This window comes from Pseudorca crassidens, chromosome 1, assembly GCF_039906515.1.
Source record: "Pseudorca crassidens isolate mPseCra1 chromosome 1, mPseCra1.hap1, whole genome shotgun sequence".
In the NCBI taxonomy this organism is placed as follows: domain Eukaryota; kingdom Metazoa; phylum Chordata; class Mammalia; order Artiodactyla; family Delphinidae; genus Pseudorca; species Pseudorca crassidens.
Window position 1 is genome coordinate 190,094,500 of NC_090296.1, and position 18,672 is coordinate 190,113,171.

General features: G+C 41.2%; 1 protein-coding gene and 1 long non-coding RNA gene across 3 annotated transcripts in view; one reads left to right on the top strand and one right to left on the bottom strand.

Moving 5' to 3' along the window:
• Positions 1-8,845, bottom strand: part of LOC137205409 (uncharacterized) — a 46,296-nt gene extending 37,451 nt beyond the window's left edge. Inside the window, exons 1-2 of the long non-coding RNA XR_010934122.1 lie at positions 8,794-8,845; positions 625-859 (exon numbers count right to left, since the gene is read on the bottom strand). This is a non-coding gene — a long non-coding RNA (uncharacterized lncRNA). The remainder of the gene's footprint in view (positions 1-624; positions 860-8,793) is intronic.
• Positions 8,734-18,672, top strand: part of MCM10 (minichromosome maintenance 10 replication initiation factor) — a 36,825-nt gene continuing 26,886 nt past the window's right edge. The window contains exons 1-5 of one of the 2 annotated variants that reach the window (XM_067703542.1): positions 8,734-9,165; positions 10,955-11,042; positions 15,969-16,310; positions 17,115-17,219; positions 17,364-17,501. In XM_067703542.1, coding sequence (XP_067559643.1) covers positions 11,036-11,042; positions 15,969-16,310; positions 17,115-17,219; positions 17,364-17,501 — 592 coding nt within the window. In that variant the 5' untranslated portion in view covers positions 8,734-9,165; positions 10,955-11,035. The remainder of the gene's footprint in view (positions 9,166-10,954; positions 11,043-15,968; positions 16,311-17,114; positions 17,220-17,363; positions 17,502-18,672) is intronic. The other variant, XM_067703535.1, reaches the window with a different exon arrangement.

Genomic DNA, 18,672 nt, shown 5'->3' on the forward strand with positions numbered 1-18,672 from the left:
AGACCAAAAAATAGTTTTTAAAGATAAAGAAAGCATCATAACCAGACTCAGACATAATGGATAGATATAAAACGGAATTTGAAACAACTGTGATTAACATCCTAAGAGCTCTAATGGAAAAAGTGACAATATGCAGGAACAGAGGGGTAATGTAAGCAGAGAGATGGAAACTCTAAGAAAAACTCAAAAGGGAATACTACAAATCAAAAAGCCTGTAACAGAAATAAAGAATGCCTATGATGAGATCATGAGTAGACTGACCATGGCTGAGAAAAGAATCAGTGAGCTTGAAGAAATGGCATGAGAAACTTCCAAAACTGAAAAGCAATTTTAAAAAAAGAATGAAGAAGAACAGAATATTCAAGAACTGTGAGGCAGTTATAGAAAGTGTACAATGAGAATACCAGAAGGAGAGAAGGGGACAGAGGAATGTTTGAAGTAATAATGGCTGAGAATTTTCAAAAATTAATGACAGGTACAAACCACAGATCTGGGAAACTCAGAGAACACCACACAGGATAAATGCCAAAAAAGTCTTCACCTAAGTGTATCATGGGCAAAAAGCAGAAAATCAAAAACAAAAAAAATTTTTTTGAAAGAAGCCAAAAGGGAAAAATAACTTACCTGTAGAAGAGCAAGGATAAGAAATATATCAGACCTCTCTTCAGAAACCATGCAAGCAAGAAGACAGTTGAGAGAGAAGAACCACCAGCCTATAATTCTGTGTCCATGGAAATTATTCTTCAAAAGTGAAGGAGCAGTAGACTATCTTAGACAAACAAAAGTTGATGGAATTTGTTGCCAGTAGACCTGCCTTGCCAGAAATGTAACCTCCTCAGAGAAGGTCAAAAACTCAGATCTATAAAAAGAAAAGAAAAGCGTTAGAGAAAGGATACATGAAGATAAAGTCTTTTATTTTTCTTATTCTTCATGAACAGATAATAGGTTTTCTCGTTTTTTGTTTTTTGGTGTTTTTTTTTTGGCTGTGCTGCATGGCTTGTGGGATCTTAGTTCCCCGACCAGGGATCGAACCCAGGCCCTGGCAGTGAAAGCATGGAGTCCTAACCACTGGACTGCCAGGGAATTCCCAAATAGAATACAGTTTGTTCAAAGTAACAACAGCCACATGTATTTGGTGATTATAGCTAATGGATAAATGAAATAAATGACAACAGTGTTATAAGGGATAGGAGGGAAGAATTGGGGATACTCTGTTACAAGGTATTTTCCCTACCCATGAAGTGATATGGTATTCTTTGAAAGTGAACTTGGATTAGTAGTCGATGTATATTGCAAACTCTAGGGCAACACCACCCCACGCCCCAAAAAAAAGTTTTAGAAAGTATAATTGATACGCTAAGAGAAGTGAGAAAATGGAATAACATAAAATGTTCCATTAAAACCAGGAAAGTCAGAAATAGAATGAAAGACAATAGAAGAAACAAAGAACAAGGGCAGTGAACAGAAAACAGTAACAAATATGGTAGATGTTAATCCAGTTATATCAGTAATCACTTTAAACATCATTGGTCTCAATATACCAATTAAAAGACAGAAACTTTGAGAATGGATAAAAAAGCAAGACTCATCTATATGCTCTCTACCCACTTTAAATATAAAGACACATATAGATAAAATGTAAAGAGATGGAGAAAGATACAGCATGCCAACACTAATCAAAAGAAAGAGTAGCTATGTTAATTTCAGACAAGATTTCAAAGCAAGGAAAATTATCAGGGATAAAGGGGCATTACAAAGTGATATAGGGATCAATTCTCCAAGAAGACATAAAAATCCCTACTGTATATGTACCTAAAAACACAGCATCAAAATACATAAGGCAAAAACTACAGGGAAAAATATACCAATCCACTAGTATAGCTGGAGACTTGAAAATCCCTCTGTCAGTGATTAACAGACCCAATAGTCAAAAAACTCATTAAGAACATAGTTGAACTGAACGGCATCAATCAACTACATCTAACTGACATTTATAGAATACTTCATAGTGTACATATGACAGAATACACATTCTGCTCAGGCTCTTAGAGGACATTTACCATGACAGACCACATTCTGAGCCATTAAACACAGAAATTTAAATTTAATTTAAGAAATTTAAAACAACAGAAATCATACACAGTATGTTCTCATACCACGGTGGAACTAAACTAGAAATCAATAACACAAAGATACCTGGAAACCCTCAAAACACTTGGAGATTAAATACACTTTGTAAGTTATACATGGATTAAGTAAGTCTCAAGAGAAATTTAAATATATTTTAAACTAAATGAAATATAACATCAAAATTTGGGGATGAAATGAAAGCAGGGCTTAGCAGGAAATGTGTCGCATTGACTGCATATATAGAAAAGAAGATCTAAAAGCAACAGTTAACGCTTCTTTAAAAAAACTAGAAAAAGAATGGCAAGTTAAACGCAAAATAAACAGAAGAAAATAATACAACTGAGGCCAGAAATCGATGAAATTTAAACCAGGAGCTCGATAGAGAAAATCAATGAAACCGAAAGCTGGTTCTTTGAAACAATTGATAAAATTGATAAACCTCTACCCATGTTAACTAAGAAAAGAGAAGACACAGATTACCAATATCAGTGTGCCATGAATAATTGGAACTTGAAATTAAAAAAACACGATAACATCTATATTAACACCCCAAAATGAAATGCTTAGTTATAAATCCAATAAAATATGTATAAGATCTGATGAAAGAAATAAATGGAGAGATATTCCATGTTTATGTATAGGGAAACTCCATATTGTTAAGATATCAGTTCTTCCTAACCTGATCTACAGATTCAATGCAATTACAATCAAAATCCCAAGTTATTTTGTGGCTATCAACAAACTGATTCTAAAGTTTATATGGAGAAGCAAAAGACCTAGAATAGCCAACACGCTATTGAATGAAAAGAACAAAGTTGGAAGGTGGACACTACCCAACTTTATGACTTATTATAAAACTACAGTAATCAGGACAGTGTGGTACTGGTGAAAGAATAGACAAACACATGAATGGAACAGAACAGAGAGCCCAGAAATAGACCCAGAGAGTCTTTGACAAAGGGGCAAAAGCAATTCAGTGGAGAAAGGATAGTATTTTCAACAAATGGTGCCGGCACAACTGAACATCCACATTCAAAAAGAAAAATAATAATAATAATCTAGTTGCAGACCTTATTACACCTTTCACAAAAACTAACTCAAGCCACAGACTGGGAATAAATCTTTACAAAACACAGATCTGAGAAAGAACTGGTATCAAAATATCCAAAGAACTCTTAAAATGCAACAATAAGAAAACAACCCAATTTTTTAAAGGTCAAAAGATAATGGATACCTCACCAAAGATGTAGAGTTGGCAAATAAACATATGAAAAGATGCTAAACCGCGTACGTCTTTAGGGGATTGCAAATTTCAAGATACCATCTCACACTTATTAGAATGGCTACAATTCAAAACAATAACACCACCAAGTGCTCGGGAGGATGTGGAACAGCAGGAATTCTCATTCACTGCTGATGGAAATGCAGAATGGTACTTTGGAAGACAGATTGGCAATTTGTTGCAAAACTAAGCACACAATCCTTGGAATTTACCCAAATGTATTGAAAACTTACATCCATACAAAACCTGCACATGAATGTTCATAATAGCTTTACTCATAACTGCCAAAACTTGGAAGCAACCAAGATGTCCTTCAACAGATAAATGGATAATCAAACTGTGGTGTACATCCATGTGATGGAATATTATTCAGTGCGAAAAAGAAATAAGCTATCAAACCACAAAAAAAAAAAAAAATGCAGAGACCTTAAATGCATATTGCTAAGTGAAAGAAGCCAATCCGAAAAGACTACACACTGTATGACTTGAACTGTATAATGCTCTGGAAAAAGCAAAACTACGGAGACAGTAAAGAAGGTCAGTGGTTGCCAGAGGTTTGGTGGAGGGATGAGGGGTTAAGAGCACAGAAGATTTTTAGGGCAGTGAAACTATTCTGCTTAATACTGTAATGGTGGATACCTCTGTCAAAACCTATTGAATGTGTAACAAAGAGTGAACCCTAATGTAAACTATAGACTTTAGTTAATAATGTATCAATATTGGCTCATCAATTGTAACAGAAAGTCCCATACTAATGCAAGATGTTAATAATAAAATTGTGTGTGTGCCAAAGAAAACATACAGATGGCCAAGGGGCACATGAAAAGATGCTCAACATCACTAACTATTAGAGAAATGCAAATCAAAACTACAATGAGGTATCACCCCACACCAGTCAGAATGGCCATTATCAAAAAATCTAGAAACAAAAATGCTGGAAAGTGTGTGGTGAAAAAGGGAGCCCTCCTGCACTGTTGGTGGGAATGTAAATTGGTACAGCCACTATGGAGAACAGTATGGAGGTTCCTTAAAAAACTAAAAACAGAGCTACCATATGACCCAGCAATCCCACTACTGGGCATATACCCTGAGAAAACCATAATTCAAAAAGAGACATGTGCAACTTCCCTGGTGGCGCAGTGGTTAAGAATCTGCCTGCCAATGCAGGGGACATGGGATTGAGCCCTGGTCTGGGAAGATCCCACATGCCGCAGAGCAACTAAGCCCACGCACCGCAACTACTGAGCCTGCGCTCTAGAGCCCGCAAGCCACAACTACTGAAGCCCACGCTCCTAGAGCCTGTGCTCTGCAACAAGAGAAGCCCCCACTTGCTGAAACTAGAGAAAGCCCGCACACAGCAACGAAGACCCAACGGAGCCAAAAAATAAATAAATTTTAAAAAAGAGGACGTACCACAATGTCCACGGCAGCACTATTTACAATAGCCAGGACATGGAACCAACCTAAATGTCCATCGACAGGTGAATGGATAAAGAAGATGTGGTGTATATATACAATGGAATATTACTCAGCCATAAAAAGAAACGAAACTGAGTTATCTGTAGTGAGGTGGATGGACCTAGAGTCTGTCATACAGAGTGAAGTAAGTCAGAAAGAGAAAAACAAATATCATATGCTAACACATATGTATGGAATCTCAAAAAAAAAAAAAGGTACTGATGAACCTAGGGGCAGGACAGGAATAAAGACGCAGATGTAGAGAATGAACTTGAGGACATGGGGAGGGGGAAGCTGGGACGAAGTGAGAGAGTGGCATGGACATATATACACTACAGAATGTAAAACAGATAGCTAGTGGGAAGCAGCTGCATAGCACAGGGAGATCAGCTCGGTGCTTTGTGTCCACCTAGAGGGGTGGGATAGGGAGGGAGGGAGGAGCTATGGGGATATATGTATGCATATGGCTGATTCACTTTGTTGTACAACAGAAACTAACACAGTACTGTGAAGCAATTATACTCCAATAAAGATCTACTAAAAAAAATTGTGTGTGTGGAAGGGGCTATATGGGAACTCTGTTCTTTCCACGCAATTTTTCTGTAATCCTAAAATTGCTCTAAAAAAATAAAGTCTATTATTTTCTTTAAAAATGAAAAAAAAAAACCTTTTAACTATATATAAGATTATTTAATATGAACACATATAAAATTGTTCACATTAAATCATAAAATCAAGATTATGGTGAAAATTGACCAACAATTTCATTTGACCCATAATGAAAGGGCTAAGTTGGAATTGCTTTTAATGAAATATCAGATTTATTATGCAATCATTAATTCATGGAAGAAAGCTGATAGAACAGCTAGTTGCAGCTTTGAAGTGTAATAGGAATCAAGTATATGGACCAATATTCAAATGTTTTAGTGAAAGGACAGGTACCAAAACTGCTTTGCTATGAAAGCAAAAAGTAGAAATAATTTTACCATCTTCTTTGGTATCCTTTGACTTACAGAGTTCGTCATTTTAAAAATTATTGAAATAACATTATGTTCTCTTTGTGAAGATATTGGTCATCACTGAGTTATTGCAAGTGTTCTTTTTTCTAGGTAAGTAATTGCAAAGATATGAAGTATAATACAAAAAAATATTGGCTTAGGAACTCTCAGTAAGCTGATAGGTTTATGTAGCAATTTTGTCCTTTAGAATTTATTCTGCATGCATAGAGTATGTATTGTAGTTATTAACTCAGCAAAACCAAGGAAGAAATGTGTTGAGCATTCTCATGAATTAATTAAAACCAGCAAGGCTAGAGTTGTTTTTATTGGCTTCTCTTTGCAAAGCATCAGTTGAGATGGAGGAACATACCCTGTTGCTTGAAGTAACCTCTAGATTGTTTGAAAAGCAATAGACATTTATTTGGGCAACAAAGACAATATTCTGTTAGGAAAATTAAGGAGGCTGGGTTTTCCTTTCTCAGGAGGGCCATTCATCTTCAAGTAGAGAACTGCCTCTGAGGAAGGATGACAGTTTTCTCAGTAAAGCGTTTTTGTTCAGTTAGTTGGGCAAATTCAAGTTTGGGATAAGACTCTAGAGAATTCTGTGCCATAAAGCATGAGATGTGAAGGCAGATGTAAACAGATGTCTACAGGGAGGTGGTGTGGGTGCTTTGGAAACCGGCTGTTAATTCCAACAGAAGATCTGATTTTCTGATTTTTTTTTTTTTTTTTTTTTTTTGCGGTACGCGGGCCTCTCACTGTTGTGGCCTCTCCCGTTGGCAGAGCACAGGCTCCGGACGCGCATGCTCAGCGTCCATGGCTCACGGGCCCAGCCGCTCCGCGGCATGTGGGATCTTCCCGGACCGGGGCACGAGCCCGTATCCCCTGCATCGGCAGGCGGACTCTCAACACTGCGCCACCAGGGAAGCCCTGATTTTCTGATTTTGAATAGCATTGTTTCCTGCTGGGCCGAAAGGTGGAAGCATCGATTTAATCGTCTGGTGCATTAACCCTGGAAACATACTCAAAGATATTCTGCTTCTACAATCTCTACTTTAGAGAACTCAACTGCACTCACTAAGCCTACACCTGCAGCCCTGATATGTCCCCTTGGCTTGGGTCACATATCTAAAGGTAGCGCTGAAATCTCCCCATCGCCTCAGGCTGAACTCACATCTCTACCCTGTCCAAAGCAAGCTCCTCCTCTGTAAGTCAGCCGTCTCTCAGCTGTTGCCAACCTGGCCATCCTCCTCTCCTTTTCCTGCCAAAGGTAACTTTCCTCTGGTCAGTTACCAAAGCAGATAAGTTTCCCTCGTAAAGTGCTTCCAATTCGTCCCTTCCCTTCAGCTCTCACAGTATGGGACTATCACGATCTATCAAGCTTCTTTGTCTTCAATTTCTGGTGTATCCAGTTCCTGAGCACCTATCTTTTGAATTTTTTTTTCTTTTTGGCCTCACTGTGCGGCTTGCAGGATCTTAGTTCCCTGACCAGGGATTGAACCTGGGGCCACGGCAGAGAAAGCACCAAGTCCTAACCACTGGGCCGCCAGGGAATTCTCCCGAGCACCTATCTTTGTTAGCTTAATCGTCCTAAGCATTGCCTTATAAAGTAGTAAGAATAAAAGTTATTACACTTTTAATGCTTACATGTGCTGGGCACACTGCATATTTTCAAGTTTTTCTCATGAATCCTCACAATACCCTGTGAAATAACTATGACTGTCCTTGTTTTGAACATAAGTAAGTTGAGGCTCAGAGAGGTTAAGTAACTTAGCCGAGGTTGCACAGTTAGCATGTGGCAATTAAAAATCATGCAGTCTTAACTGCATAGTCTGGGCACTTAGCCACACCTTTCTCTATCCATCTACCTTCCTCCCCCACCTGCTCAAACGGGGTCCCTTTACCGCTTACAGAATATTCATCATCTGCCACCCTATTTGTTTTACCTACATTTTAAAATGTTTCCACCTCATCTTTCCACCTATCTTTTACCTCCTCATCAGCAAGACTGGTGCTCCCTGGTAGTCACCTTATGTTGTCTTTTATGCATAGATCACATCTCCCAAACTAGACTAAATGCCTACAATATGTACCTTGTCTTTGTCCAAACATGTACACCTGAGGCACTAAGATTATGGCTGATAACCAGTGTGTGAAAAGGTACTGGAAATTCTCATTTGATCCTTCCTGAAACCCTCTAGTTATCGCTATTATCAGCACTTTACGGTTGAAGAAATTGACCCCCCGCCCCGCCCCCGCCAAAGCTAAGTGCCTTGTTCAGGAGCAAATACTCTATTCGACTTTTTCTCTCTGTAAACATTTATTGTGTGCCAGGCACCAACAGCAAGAGAAAAGACAGAGGAAGAGCTAGGAAGATGAAAAAGACACGGTCCCCTGGTCTCCCGATGCTGACATTTTGGTGGGAAGAAGCAGAAAACAGTTATTCCCAACTCTGACGCAATTAAAGTCCACGGACCACGAACTCCTCCGCAAACAGTGGTTTCTACTGGGTCTAAGAATCTCATCTAGTCTTTCCTTCTCATTTTACAGACGGTGACGACGGTCAGAGAGAGGTAAAAGTGGACCAGATTTTTGGTTTGTTTTTCAGTCCCATTATCTCAACTGAAAACGAGGTTGTAAAATAACCAACCGAGCGAAATTATCAACAAGCCTGTTCAGACCTCTATACAGTCAACCCAGCCACAGGCAATCTGTGAGGGCAGGGGGAAGGTCTGCAGTGGGTTCCGCGGTTTGAGCCTCAGTGTGCAGGCTTCTCTGCGTCAAGCGTAAGAGAAAACGAGGCTCAGAACTGGATGACACGGTCAGTGCCGGAAAGTGTCAGGAACTAACTTCTGACCTCCTATGAACATACCGTACAGGGACAGTTCTACTTCCCGGCGCCTGTGGGGACACTAGAACACTTACCGGAGGAAGCCAGGGCTGCACCGACCGGAAGTTCCCTTGCCCCCAACAAAGAGGGCGCCGGTCACGTGAGCCAATCAGATTGCTCTACGCAAGGGTCACCTTCTTCCCGCCCGCCCGCGGTCGTTTCCGCCAAGACCTCTGAAGTAGCCAATCAGTGCAGCCCCGAGCCGGCGTGCGTCTGACGTCAGAGGCGTGGGGGCGGAGTCGAGTTGGAATTTTGGCGGTCTGGCTGTAGAAAGGGAAGGAGTTCGGAGCCGGTTAAGGAGCGGGCCTGCGACTGTTGAGGGGCAGGGTGAGGGACTGCCCGCGCGCGTCTGTGGGAGAGTTTAGCGAGCTCCGAGGGCGGGAGGCGCGGAGTCCGGGGGCGCTCAGGTGGGCGAGAGTGGAATTGGGCGAGCGCGGGGGCGACCTGGGCCGAGCGCGGGGCCGGGCGCGGGGGTGGGCGCTGAGTGCTGAGCGGCGGAGGTTCCGGGGCTGGGGGATTGCGGGCAGTTACGAAATGCACCGAGAGGTGCCAGGTGTTCGGCCGTCCAGGCTATTTAAGGGTCCAGTTTCTTCTTTTTAAAGATAACCTTTTAAGACGCTTGCTAAACGGGTGCCGTCTGTACTGTGTCTTATTCATTCATTCATTTGTTCAAATTGATGATTTGCTAATAGTTACTGAATGCGTCACCCATCACTTCAGCCTTCGTGAAGTTTACACTTTAAAGTGGCTAACAGGTAACAGACAGGTACACCATAGTGGAATGTGCAATAAAGTCGTGAAAAGGAGGAGGTGAGAGGGTTCCAGGGGCCTGGTCAGATAGGGTGGTCTGGAAAGGCTTAGAAAAATGGAGAGTTAAGCAGAGACTGAGGGATGAGAAGGAACTAGGGGAGAGCTTTTCAAAGAACCTGAGGCCCCAAAGCACTTGTGTGTTCAAGAAGTTGAAAGCAGGCTAGTCTGGCTGGAGCATCCTCCGTGGGGGGGAGGGGGGGCGGAGTGGTTTTAGAAGAAACTGAGGAAGTGGAAGTAGGCGGGAGAGAGTAGCCATTGCCTCGCAGGAACTTTTGTAAATTTTGTTCTAAGGGCAATGGAAAAACCATTAAAGAAATTTTATCAAGGGAATGCTGCCATCTGACTTAACGTTCCTAAAAGACTACTAAGGAAAGAAAAGATTACCGTAGCTTTTGTACAGAGGATAAATTACAGAGACAGTGGAGACCAATACAGGAAGCTAACACGGTAGTCCAGGCAAAAGATTGATGGTGGCTTGGACTAGGCTTTTTGGCAGTGAAATTGGGGAGAAGTAAAAGATTTGAGCAATATGCTGGAGATAGAACCCCTAGCACTTGTCGGATGGTCCTAGGTGTGAGGGTGAGGAAGGGTGCGTGGGTTTGTTCGGGGGAAAACAGGGTTGGTTATACAAATAAACAAGAACAGTTTGCTCCTACCTAGCCCTCAGGAAGCTTACAATCCCGCAGATTCCCCAGTAGACAACACAGTGCAGGGTCCATAGAACCTGCATGATGGGTCCATAGAAATGTTTGTTGAATAAATGAAAAGAAAGCACCATAATTAATACTTGACATCGGACTTACCAAGGTCATATATATTATAGGGCCCATGTAAGTTAAGCAGTAGCCTAGAAAAATTTATATTTTCTTCTTGCAGTTCTAAAAACCATTTTAAATGAAAAAAGGAAACTGCACAGAATTATATGACTTTATCCTAATTAACTATGCCAACTATTCCTCTGAACTTTGCTAACTAGTACTGAATCGAAATCTTGATGTGACTAAGGCTGCAACTAAGTAGAACCACACAGTAGGCTCTTATGGACAATGTAGACCTCAGATGTGTTACAAGAAATAAAAAATAATAGCCCTACTATTTAGACCAGCCTTCATAATACCTGTTCACAATTTGTCTCATCTGTGTAACCTAATATCAAACAAACTATACCTCAACCGAGTTTCTGTAACCATAGATTGGAGACAAGAAAAGGAACTGCTTCCATACTAGGAGGCAGATGGTGTTGGTGGTGGGGTGAGAAATAGCCAGAGTCTGGATGAATTCTGAGCTCGAGCCCCCACAATATGTAGGCTTCTGGGTTTGCTGGATACGCGTGCAATGTGAGAGAGAAGACTCAAGGGTGTCTTTTCTTATGTTCATTTCACACAGCCAAGGTCCTGCATCTCCTGCCATCTCCTGGGCACCTGATCCTGCCTCACAGCTCTCCATCTCCACTGTTCTCTTGACAGCATGGATGGTGAGTCCTAGCCGTTTTCTCAGTTCCTCTTTGTTTCATGGAAAATCACTCTTGTGTTCATGGGCTTGTTGTTACTTATTCCACTTATAAAATAGTGAAAATCGCTGCCCTCCCCTCAAGCACTGTCTGAGTGTTTCGAAAGAAATCTCACTTCAGTCAGTGAATGTTATTTGTTTTAATCAGGTGAGATTTCTGTTCCTGACAGCACTGATTGTCTTTCATAATAACGGTAGTTGACATGTACTTACAATATGCCAAGCACTGCTCGGAGATCTTACGTATACAGTTGGCCTTCCATATCTGTGGATTCAACCAACTGCACATAGAAAACATTCGAGAAAAAAAATCCAGAAAGTACCAAAAAACAAAACTTGAATTTGCTGAGAGCCGGCAAGTATTTACATAGCATTTTCATTGTATTAGGTATTATAAATCACCTAGAGGTGATTTAAAGTGTACGGGAGGATGTGCATAGCTTATATGCAAATACTACGCCGTTTTATATAAGGGACTTGAGCATCTATGGATTTTGGTATCCATGCGGGATCCTGGAACACATGCCCTGTGGATACCAGAGATGACTGTATTAACTGATTTTACCCTCACAGCAACTATTTTATAGACCGGAAGACAGATGTCTGAGTGACTTGTCACAAGTGAAACTGTCAGAGGCAGGGATTTGAACCCAGGCAGCCCACGTCGGAGTTCACATTTGATATTGAAATCTGTTGAAATGGTTTCAGTCTAGCTCTCACTTAAATTCTTATAGTGCTTTTAAATTTTGTTCATCTTGCAGGGATGTGTGCAAAATATTTACCTAGCAAAGTGATGTTGCTCTAATTAGCAGAGCTTAGCCTGAGAGCAGCACAAAAATGATTGTGCTGGCTGTGAAGAGACCCTAACAAGTAAAATGCATTATTTTTCTGGTTGTGTAATTTTGTTTATTATTTTTCAAAATTTTTATTGGGGTATAGTTGATGTACAGTGTTGTGTTAGTTTCAGGTGTACTCTGGCTGGTAATTTTAAAGCCCAACTTTGTTACACTTTGACTTTTAAAAAAATTAAAACCAAATGTTGAAATTCATCGCACTGTGATAATATGTGAGATTGATTGTACCATTGGTATAATGATAGTTTCCTATTTCTTAAAATCACCAAATTACCTACAGAGCCATTGATGTAATACAAAGTGTAACTTTTTGCTGTGAGGTGGTCATGAGAAGAAGTGGTGAATGGGTCCATGTTCTCTCAGAAATCACTGTATCTAAAAAAAGTCTCATTTGGCTGGCATGGCTTTACAATTTGGTCCAGTACAGACGAAATCAAAAAGTTTCCTGGTGCTAGGTGCTGTTGAACAACATCCATGTTTACTTGCTAGTAGAGAGAGCAAGATAATAAAAAAACAAGTAGGGAAATATCAGGTAGTTGGTAAGATGGGAGGCGCTGGAACGAGCTTGGATGCTGAGAGGAATGCGCCAGGAGACAGGGAAGAACCGGTGATGTGGGAGAGAGCTGGTGATTGTCACCCGAAGTCCTGGAGAAGCTGAAAGTGGGAACCAGTGTCTAAATGGAGAAATGGGCCAGAAATAGGACTCGACACTTCATCTGTCATCGCTGGAGGAAAAGCAGAGAATACAGGTTCAGGTTTGGTAGTGAAAGATGATGAAGTCTGATTGCTTCTATGTTTTTTCCTATAAAATACGAAACAACATCAGTCAGCCAAGATTAAAGTGGGAGGAGAGGGCATCAGAGGTTTAAGGAGAGACGTGTGAAGGAGTTAGAGAACAGGAAAGCAAGTGTATCAGGGAAGTGTGAGGATTTTTAAGCAGTATTGACTGCCCGTTTGTTATTGGCGGGTGTATATTTAAAGTTAAACCAGTCATGGTGGTGGGTCTTTGTTCAGGAAAGTTCACCAGGTGGAGTGCAGGCAGGGAGGTGGTGGCCTCTCGGATTTCATCAAGGTTAAGAACCATGAGGGCAAGAGAGACAAGCAGGGGAGTTAAGAAGCTTTAGAAGGCAGTGATTATAATGATAGAACATGGATCCAAAGTGAGGAGATGGGGTATGAGGGTGGTAAAAACACTGTAGGAGGGTCGATGGATTTGGACATCTTTTTTTTTTTTTTTAACTTTTATTGGAGAATAGTTGATTTATAATGTTGTTTAGTTTCAGGTGTACTGCAAAGTGAATCAGTTAAACATATATCCACTCTTTTTATTTTTTTTTCTTAAGATTCTTTTCCCATATAGGCCATTACAGAATATTGAGTAGAGTTCCCTGTACTATACAGCAAGTTCTTATTAGTTATCTATTTTATATATAGCAACGTGTATATGTCAGTCCCAATCTCCCAATTTATCCCTCCACCCACCCCCATTATCCCTGGCAACCATAAGATGAGGGGAGGACAGGACCATTGAAGGTGAGGTCAGGAAACAGAGACGAAGGCATTGGCTGGATCATCCTTGTGCAGGTTGTAGTGACTGAGAATGGTGACAGCAGTAGAGATGGAGGGGAAGAGGGAGGCATCCAAAGGGAAATCAGTCGGTGACAGCAACCAGGAGGGGATCTTGATGAAAAAAATCTTCTGTCATGAACTGTGGCTTGAAGAAAGTTAAGAGGGGGCTTCCCTGGTGGCGCAGTGGTTGAGAGTCTGCCTGCCGATGCAGGGGACACGGGTTCGTGCCCCGGTCCGGGAAGATCCCACATGCTGCAGAGCGGCTGCGCCCGTGAGCCATGGCCGCTGAGCCTGCGCGTCCAGAGCCTGTGCTCCGCAACGGGAGAGGCCGCAACAGTGAGAGGCCCGCGTACTGCAAAAAAAAAAAAAAAAAAAAAAAGTTAAGAGGTTCCAGAGTGAACAGGGATAAGCAAAGAAGACATCAGAACCCTGGAGTTGATCTCCAGATATCTATTGCATGCTTAGTGCGTGCTGGACACCATTCCAGCATTTGCAGTGTGGATGATTAAAGAACTTCCACTCAAGAGGGTCACAAGGCAGCCAGATTTTTGTTGTAAGAGCAACTGAAGATATAGGAAATGGGCTGGTTGTAGATTCTGTTGGGTCCAGAGAGCAGATTCCAGGAGTTTGGGAGCAAGGATGGTGGAAGATGGAGTAGTATAACTTGGAGAAGACAGATGATTTGGGGTGGTGACCGAGGTAAACTGGGATGGAAGGCATCACGGGATCAGCCCTGGTCCTCATGAAAAGATGGGTTCAAGGCCCAGAGTGTGGAGCCACTAGGCAACCTTTTTCACCTGTGGCTCCCAGTGGTGTGGGCCCAGGCCTCTTCCAGGGTGTGCTCTTTACAGCAGCTTGGAACGGGAGAGAGAGGAGGGCCTCTTGGCTCCGTTTGGGGGTGTGGTGATCTCAGCTGGCGCCTAGGGAGTCTCATGGGCTCTTCTCTCTTGCTGCACCCTGCAGTCTTGGAGTCTTTGTTGACTAAGCAATTCAGACTAATCGTTAGGCAACCCCTGACTTTAAGCTTTAGACTCTTTCATCAGATTCTAGGCCTTGAGTTTGGCTATTGGCTCATTTCCTTCTGGTAAGGGAGCATAGAGCAGTGGAAAGGATATTGGTTTACTGATCTAGAGATCTCCATCCTAACCCAGGCTCCTGTGCTGACCTGTTTCACCATGTGATCCTGAACAGACCCTTAACCTTTCTAGGTTTCAGCCCCTGTCTTTCGAGCGAGGGGGTGCATCACATATTCTTAATGATTTTGCTTTAAATGCCTTTGATTTTATAAAGGAATCATGCCCAAATAGGGGAAAAAATGAGCAAACAAAATAAACAGATAAATCAAGAAAGAAGAAATCCAACTGGCCAGTAAACATAAGCAGTTCTCTACCTCACCAGTAATCCTGGAAATGCCAATCAAAGCAGCAAGCTACCTTTTAAAATCATTCATCAGATTAGAGAACATCTTAGATGATGTACCAGATGTTGGTGAGGCAGTAGGGAGAAACTCTCACAAATGTACAGGAAGGTAGATACATGCTTGCAGCCTAGTTTGCAGTGGGAAAAAATTAGAACTAGCCCGTTTATTGGAAAATGGCCTTTATTGGAAAATGGGTGAGTAAAACGTGATACAGTCTTACCGTGGAATACTATACAGCAGTTGAAAGAAATAAACTACAACTATATTTTGATTTGGATGAATCTTACATGCAATGTTGAATGAAACCAGGATAGGAGTAACACGTACAGTATGAAATAATCTATATAAATATTTTTAAAGCAACCGAATACTATGTTAATGAATACTTATATATTTATGTTAAAAGTATGAAGAATGGCCTCGAGTGATATAGCAAAATTATGACAGTGATTGCAATGGGGCCCGGAGCCAGCCAGTGGTAAGGAGTTGGGACAAGATTTGACGTGATAAACCTTTTAAACTTTTTTTTTCCCCAACCATTTAATGTACAAGCTAAAAGCAAACATGATAAAATGTTAGTGATGGCTAATTCTGGGTGACAGGATATGAATACATTTAATATAATGCTTTGTAACTTTCTATAGTTTTTAAAAATTGCTCAGATGATTAAAAAGTGAGGGAATATGTCCATCTAGAACCTAAATGTATACTTAGCATGTTTTTCAGTTATTCCCTTGTGGGTTGAATTTCGTTTGCAGGAAGTGTCTGATTAGCTGAAGTAGCACAGGTAAACAGGTCTAGCCCAGTGGCTGCCCCACGGTGGTCACTAAGCAGATACTGGCTCCTGCTTTCTTAGCCCAGTGCCCTCCAAGAAGCACTTGGGGAGAGGAAAGGTAGAAACAAGAACAATACTTACACCAGGCAAAATGGTGAATCTGCCGAGTCATTTTAACTGCCTTATGAATGTTGAATGTTTTAACTCTGCTTGTCAACGGCTGTTTTTCACAGGTAGGCTTTCTTTCTTTGCTTTTTCTTCTTTTTCCCATAGTGGAGGAGGATGATTTGTCTCTGCTGACCGCACTGCTGGAGGAGAATGAGTCGGCCTTGGACTGTAATTCAGAAGAGAGTCAGCCCTTGACCCAGCAAGATGGTGAACCTGATGCATTCGATGAGCTCTTTGATGCTGACGGTGATGGTGAATCTTACACAGAGGAGGCTGATGAGGGTGAAGTGGAAAAGGCTGAAGACCAAAAGGAGAATTTGGATGCTCTCTTTGGAGACATGGATGACTTAGCAGATGAGGAAGAAGCTCCTACATCGCGATCAACGCACAGCAGGGTCCTCCCTGGTCCTGCCCCCAGTCAAGGGAAAACGAATCAGGAACTGCAAGGTGCCCTACCACTTGCTTTCTCTAATTCCTTTACAGTAGCCCTGATGCAGACCGCCCGTCTTACAGCTTTCCTCAAAGTAGCTGCCGAGTCAGGGGTAGAGATGAAGGACTTTGCCAAGGACATTGGACGAGTTAGTGGAGCGAGCATTTAAAGCCAGCATCGGAGGGTACAGAGGCCCCCTTATATCAGGGTCAGCCAGGTGTGACTGATCCTTCGCAGAATGGCTCTAACATTTCTCACGCTCGTTACAGAAAAATAATACTTCAGGATTTAGCAAAGGGGGCCAGGGACAAGACTAGAAAGCAGCTACACGTTCTACTTCAGCAGAAGACCATTTCTGAACACTCACATTGAGGACTGCCATTTCCTTATTCCTGGCGTCTTTCTTATATATTTTTAAATTACAGTAAAATTCTGCTCTAATCAATGGGCTATTTCTTCTAATACAGGAGCCAGCATTTATTATATTAATTATGGTACTTGATTTACGAAATAAATACAATCATTTCTTGACTTAAGAAACTGTCAACCATGGACATGTATCTGTGATTATCTGTCAGTAGTACAAATTCATAACCAGCTTTGGTATTAGAGATTTGATTACTGGAAATAATCATGTTTCTTTCTCTGAGGGGACCCCTTCGAAGTGCAAAAGTTAATTGTGAGTTTTCGGTATGTGATTCTATTGTGGGTCTCAAGGTTGTGGAGGTGATGGGTGGACATCAAAAATCATTTCAGCACTTTCATCATGTATACTATTTCCTCTGGTCTGGTTCTTAAATCAATATATTTTTCTTCCCTAGATGAATTAAGGAAGTTGCAAGAGCAAATGAAGTCCTTACAAGAACAGCTGAAACTAACTACAATTAAACAGCCTGCAAGTCCAGCCCGTCTGCATAAAACCCCAGGTAATCAGACTAATTCTAAGGATAGTATGCATTTCTCTTACGAAGAAATTATAACATTACTTCTGCATCCAACTCCTGGTAAAACGGTTTTTGAGCCCCTTTCTAAATTTTCTTTACTAATTTCTTTTACTTTTAATCGAGTAGATAAGTCTCCACGTCCCCCTCTTAAGGAGAAGAAAGTTCAGAGAATTCAGGAGTCGTCGCGCTTTTCTGCAGAGCTTGACGTCCCTACTCTACCAAAACCCAAGCGGGTGGCTCGGACACCCAAAGTTTCACCTGCAGGTGTAGTACTTGAGGCCTCCCTGGTTTCTCACTGCTTGGGTTCTGTTTGCAATATATTTTGGCAACGTCATGTGTGTGTGTATGTGTGTGTGTGTTTTGGTGTATCTTACCTGCCCATTGAGAAAAGTAAGCTTCCTGGGAATGGAAACCATATGCTATACTTCCTAATCTTTCTCTACATCTCAAAGTGCTTAGAAAATCCTTAGGTAGAGAATAGATAATTTAACTAAATGCTTAGTGGATTCAATATTTTTTTAGCTCTTATAGTCCTATAGTTGACTTGAATTATAGTCAAGTATAACCACTGGGTTGAGTTCTTATGCTAGCAATCTAGAGATTTAATCTTCAGACTGTGAGACTGATCCCCTTATAAAATGATCAAGTTTTATGTGAAGCCAGGTTGTTTTAAACCAGAAGGTCCATTCTTTAGAAAAGGCTTCTTTGCCAGGAGTATAGAATGGTACTCAAAATCCTATTTCAGCACGTACATATATACACACAAAATAAAATGAAAAGGATTTATAAGCTCTATGTATTGGTTTTGTCGTACTGCCTTTTTGCCCAAAGTGATTCTTTGGAAGATCTAAGACAAAATGGTCTGGAGATAACATAGTTTAGAGTAAGCAACATTTTATTGATCACATGTTCAGAGAGGCCCTTTTCATTACAATATGATACATATGGCTCAATAGGACGGAATAGCTGTAGGCTCCTAGTGTTCGTATTTATTTGACAACAAATTATATATTCCATGTATCCACTTATTAATAGTGTTTATCCCCTTAGGACTTTTGGTATATTACTAAGCTGTTTTATTAGGCAATGTCCAAAGTTAGGTTTTGAAGGGATGGGTCAAGGGCATGGTTTCTGGAGATTCTAAAGTTCTAGGGTTGTCCTGGCCCCTGGCTTGCGAGAAGTGATCCAAAGTCGCTTTGAAGGTAAACAACAATCTTACTTAAGAGAGAGAGACATTGTATTAAGGAGAGTACCCAAGCTTTCTGACCCTCAGGAGCATTATCAAATGCTTCTAAAATATGAAAAGTAACCATGTCAGAATACCCTGGGCCCCCTAATTACACCCCCCCCAAGTAAAATGGGATTGAAATGAAATGAAACAAGAGATAAGAAAACAAAGGGGAGCTCACTTTGGATGTTTTTCAGGTAGAATTTG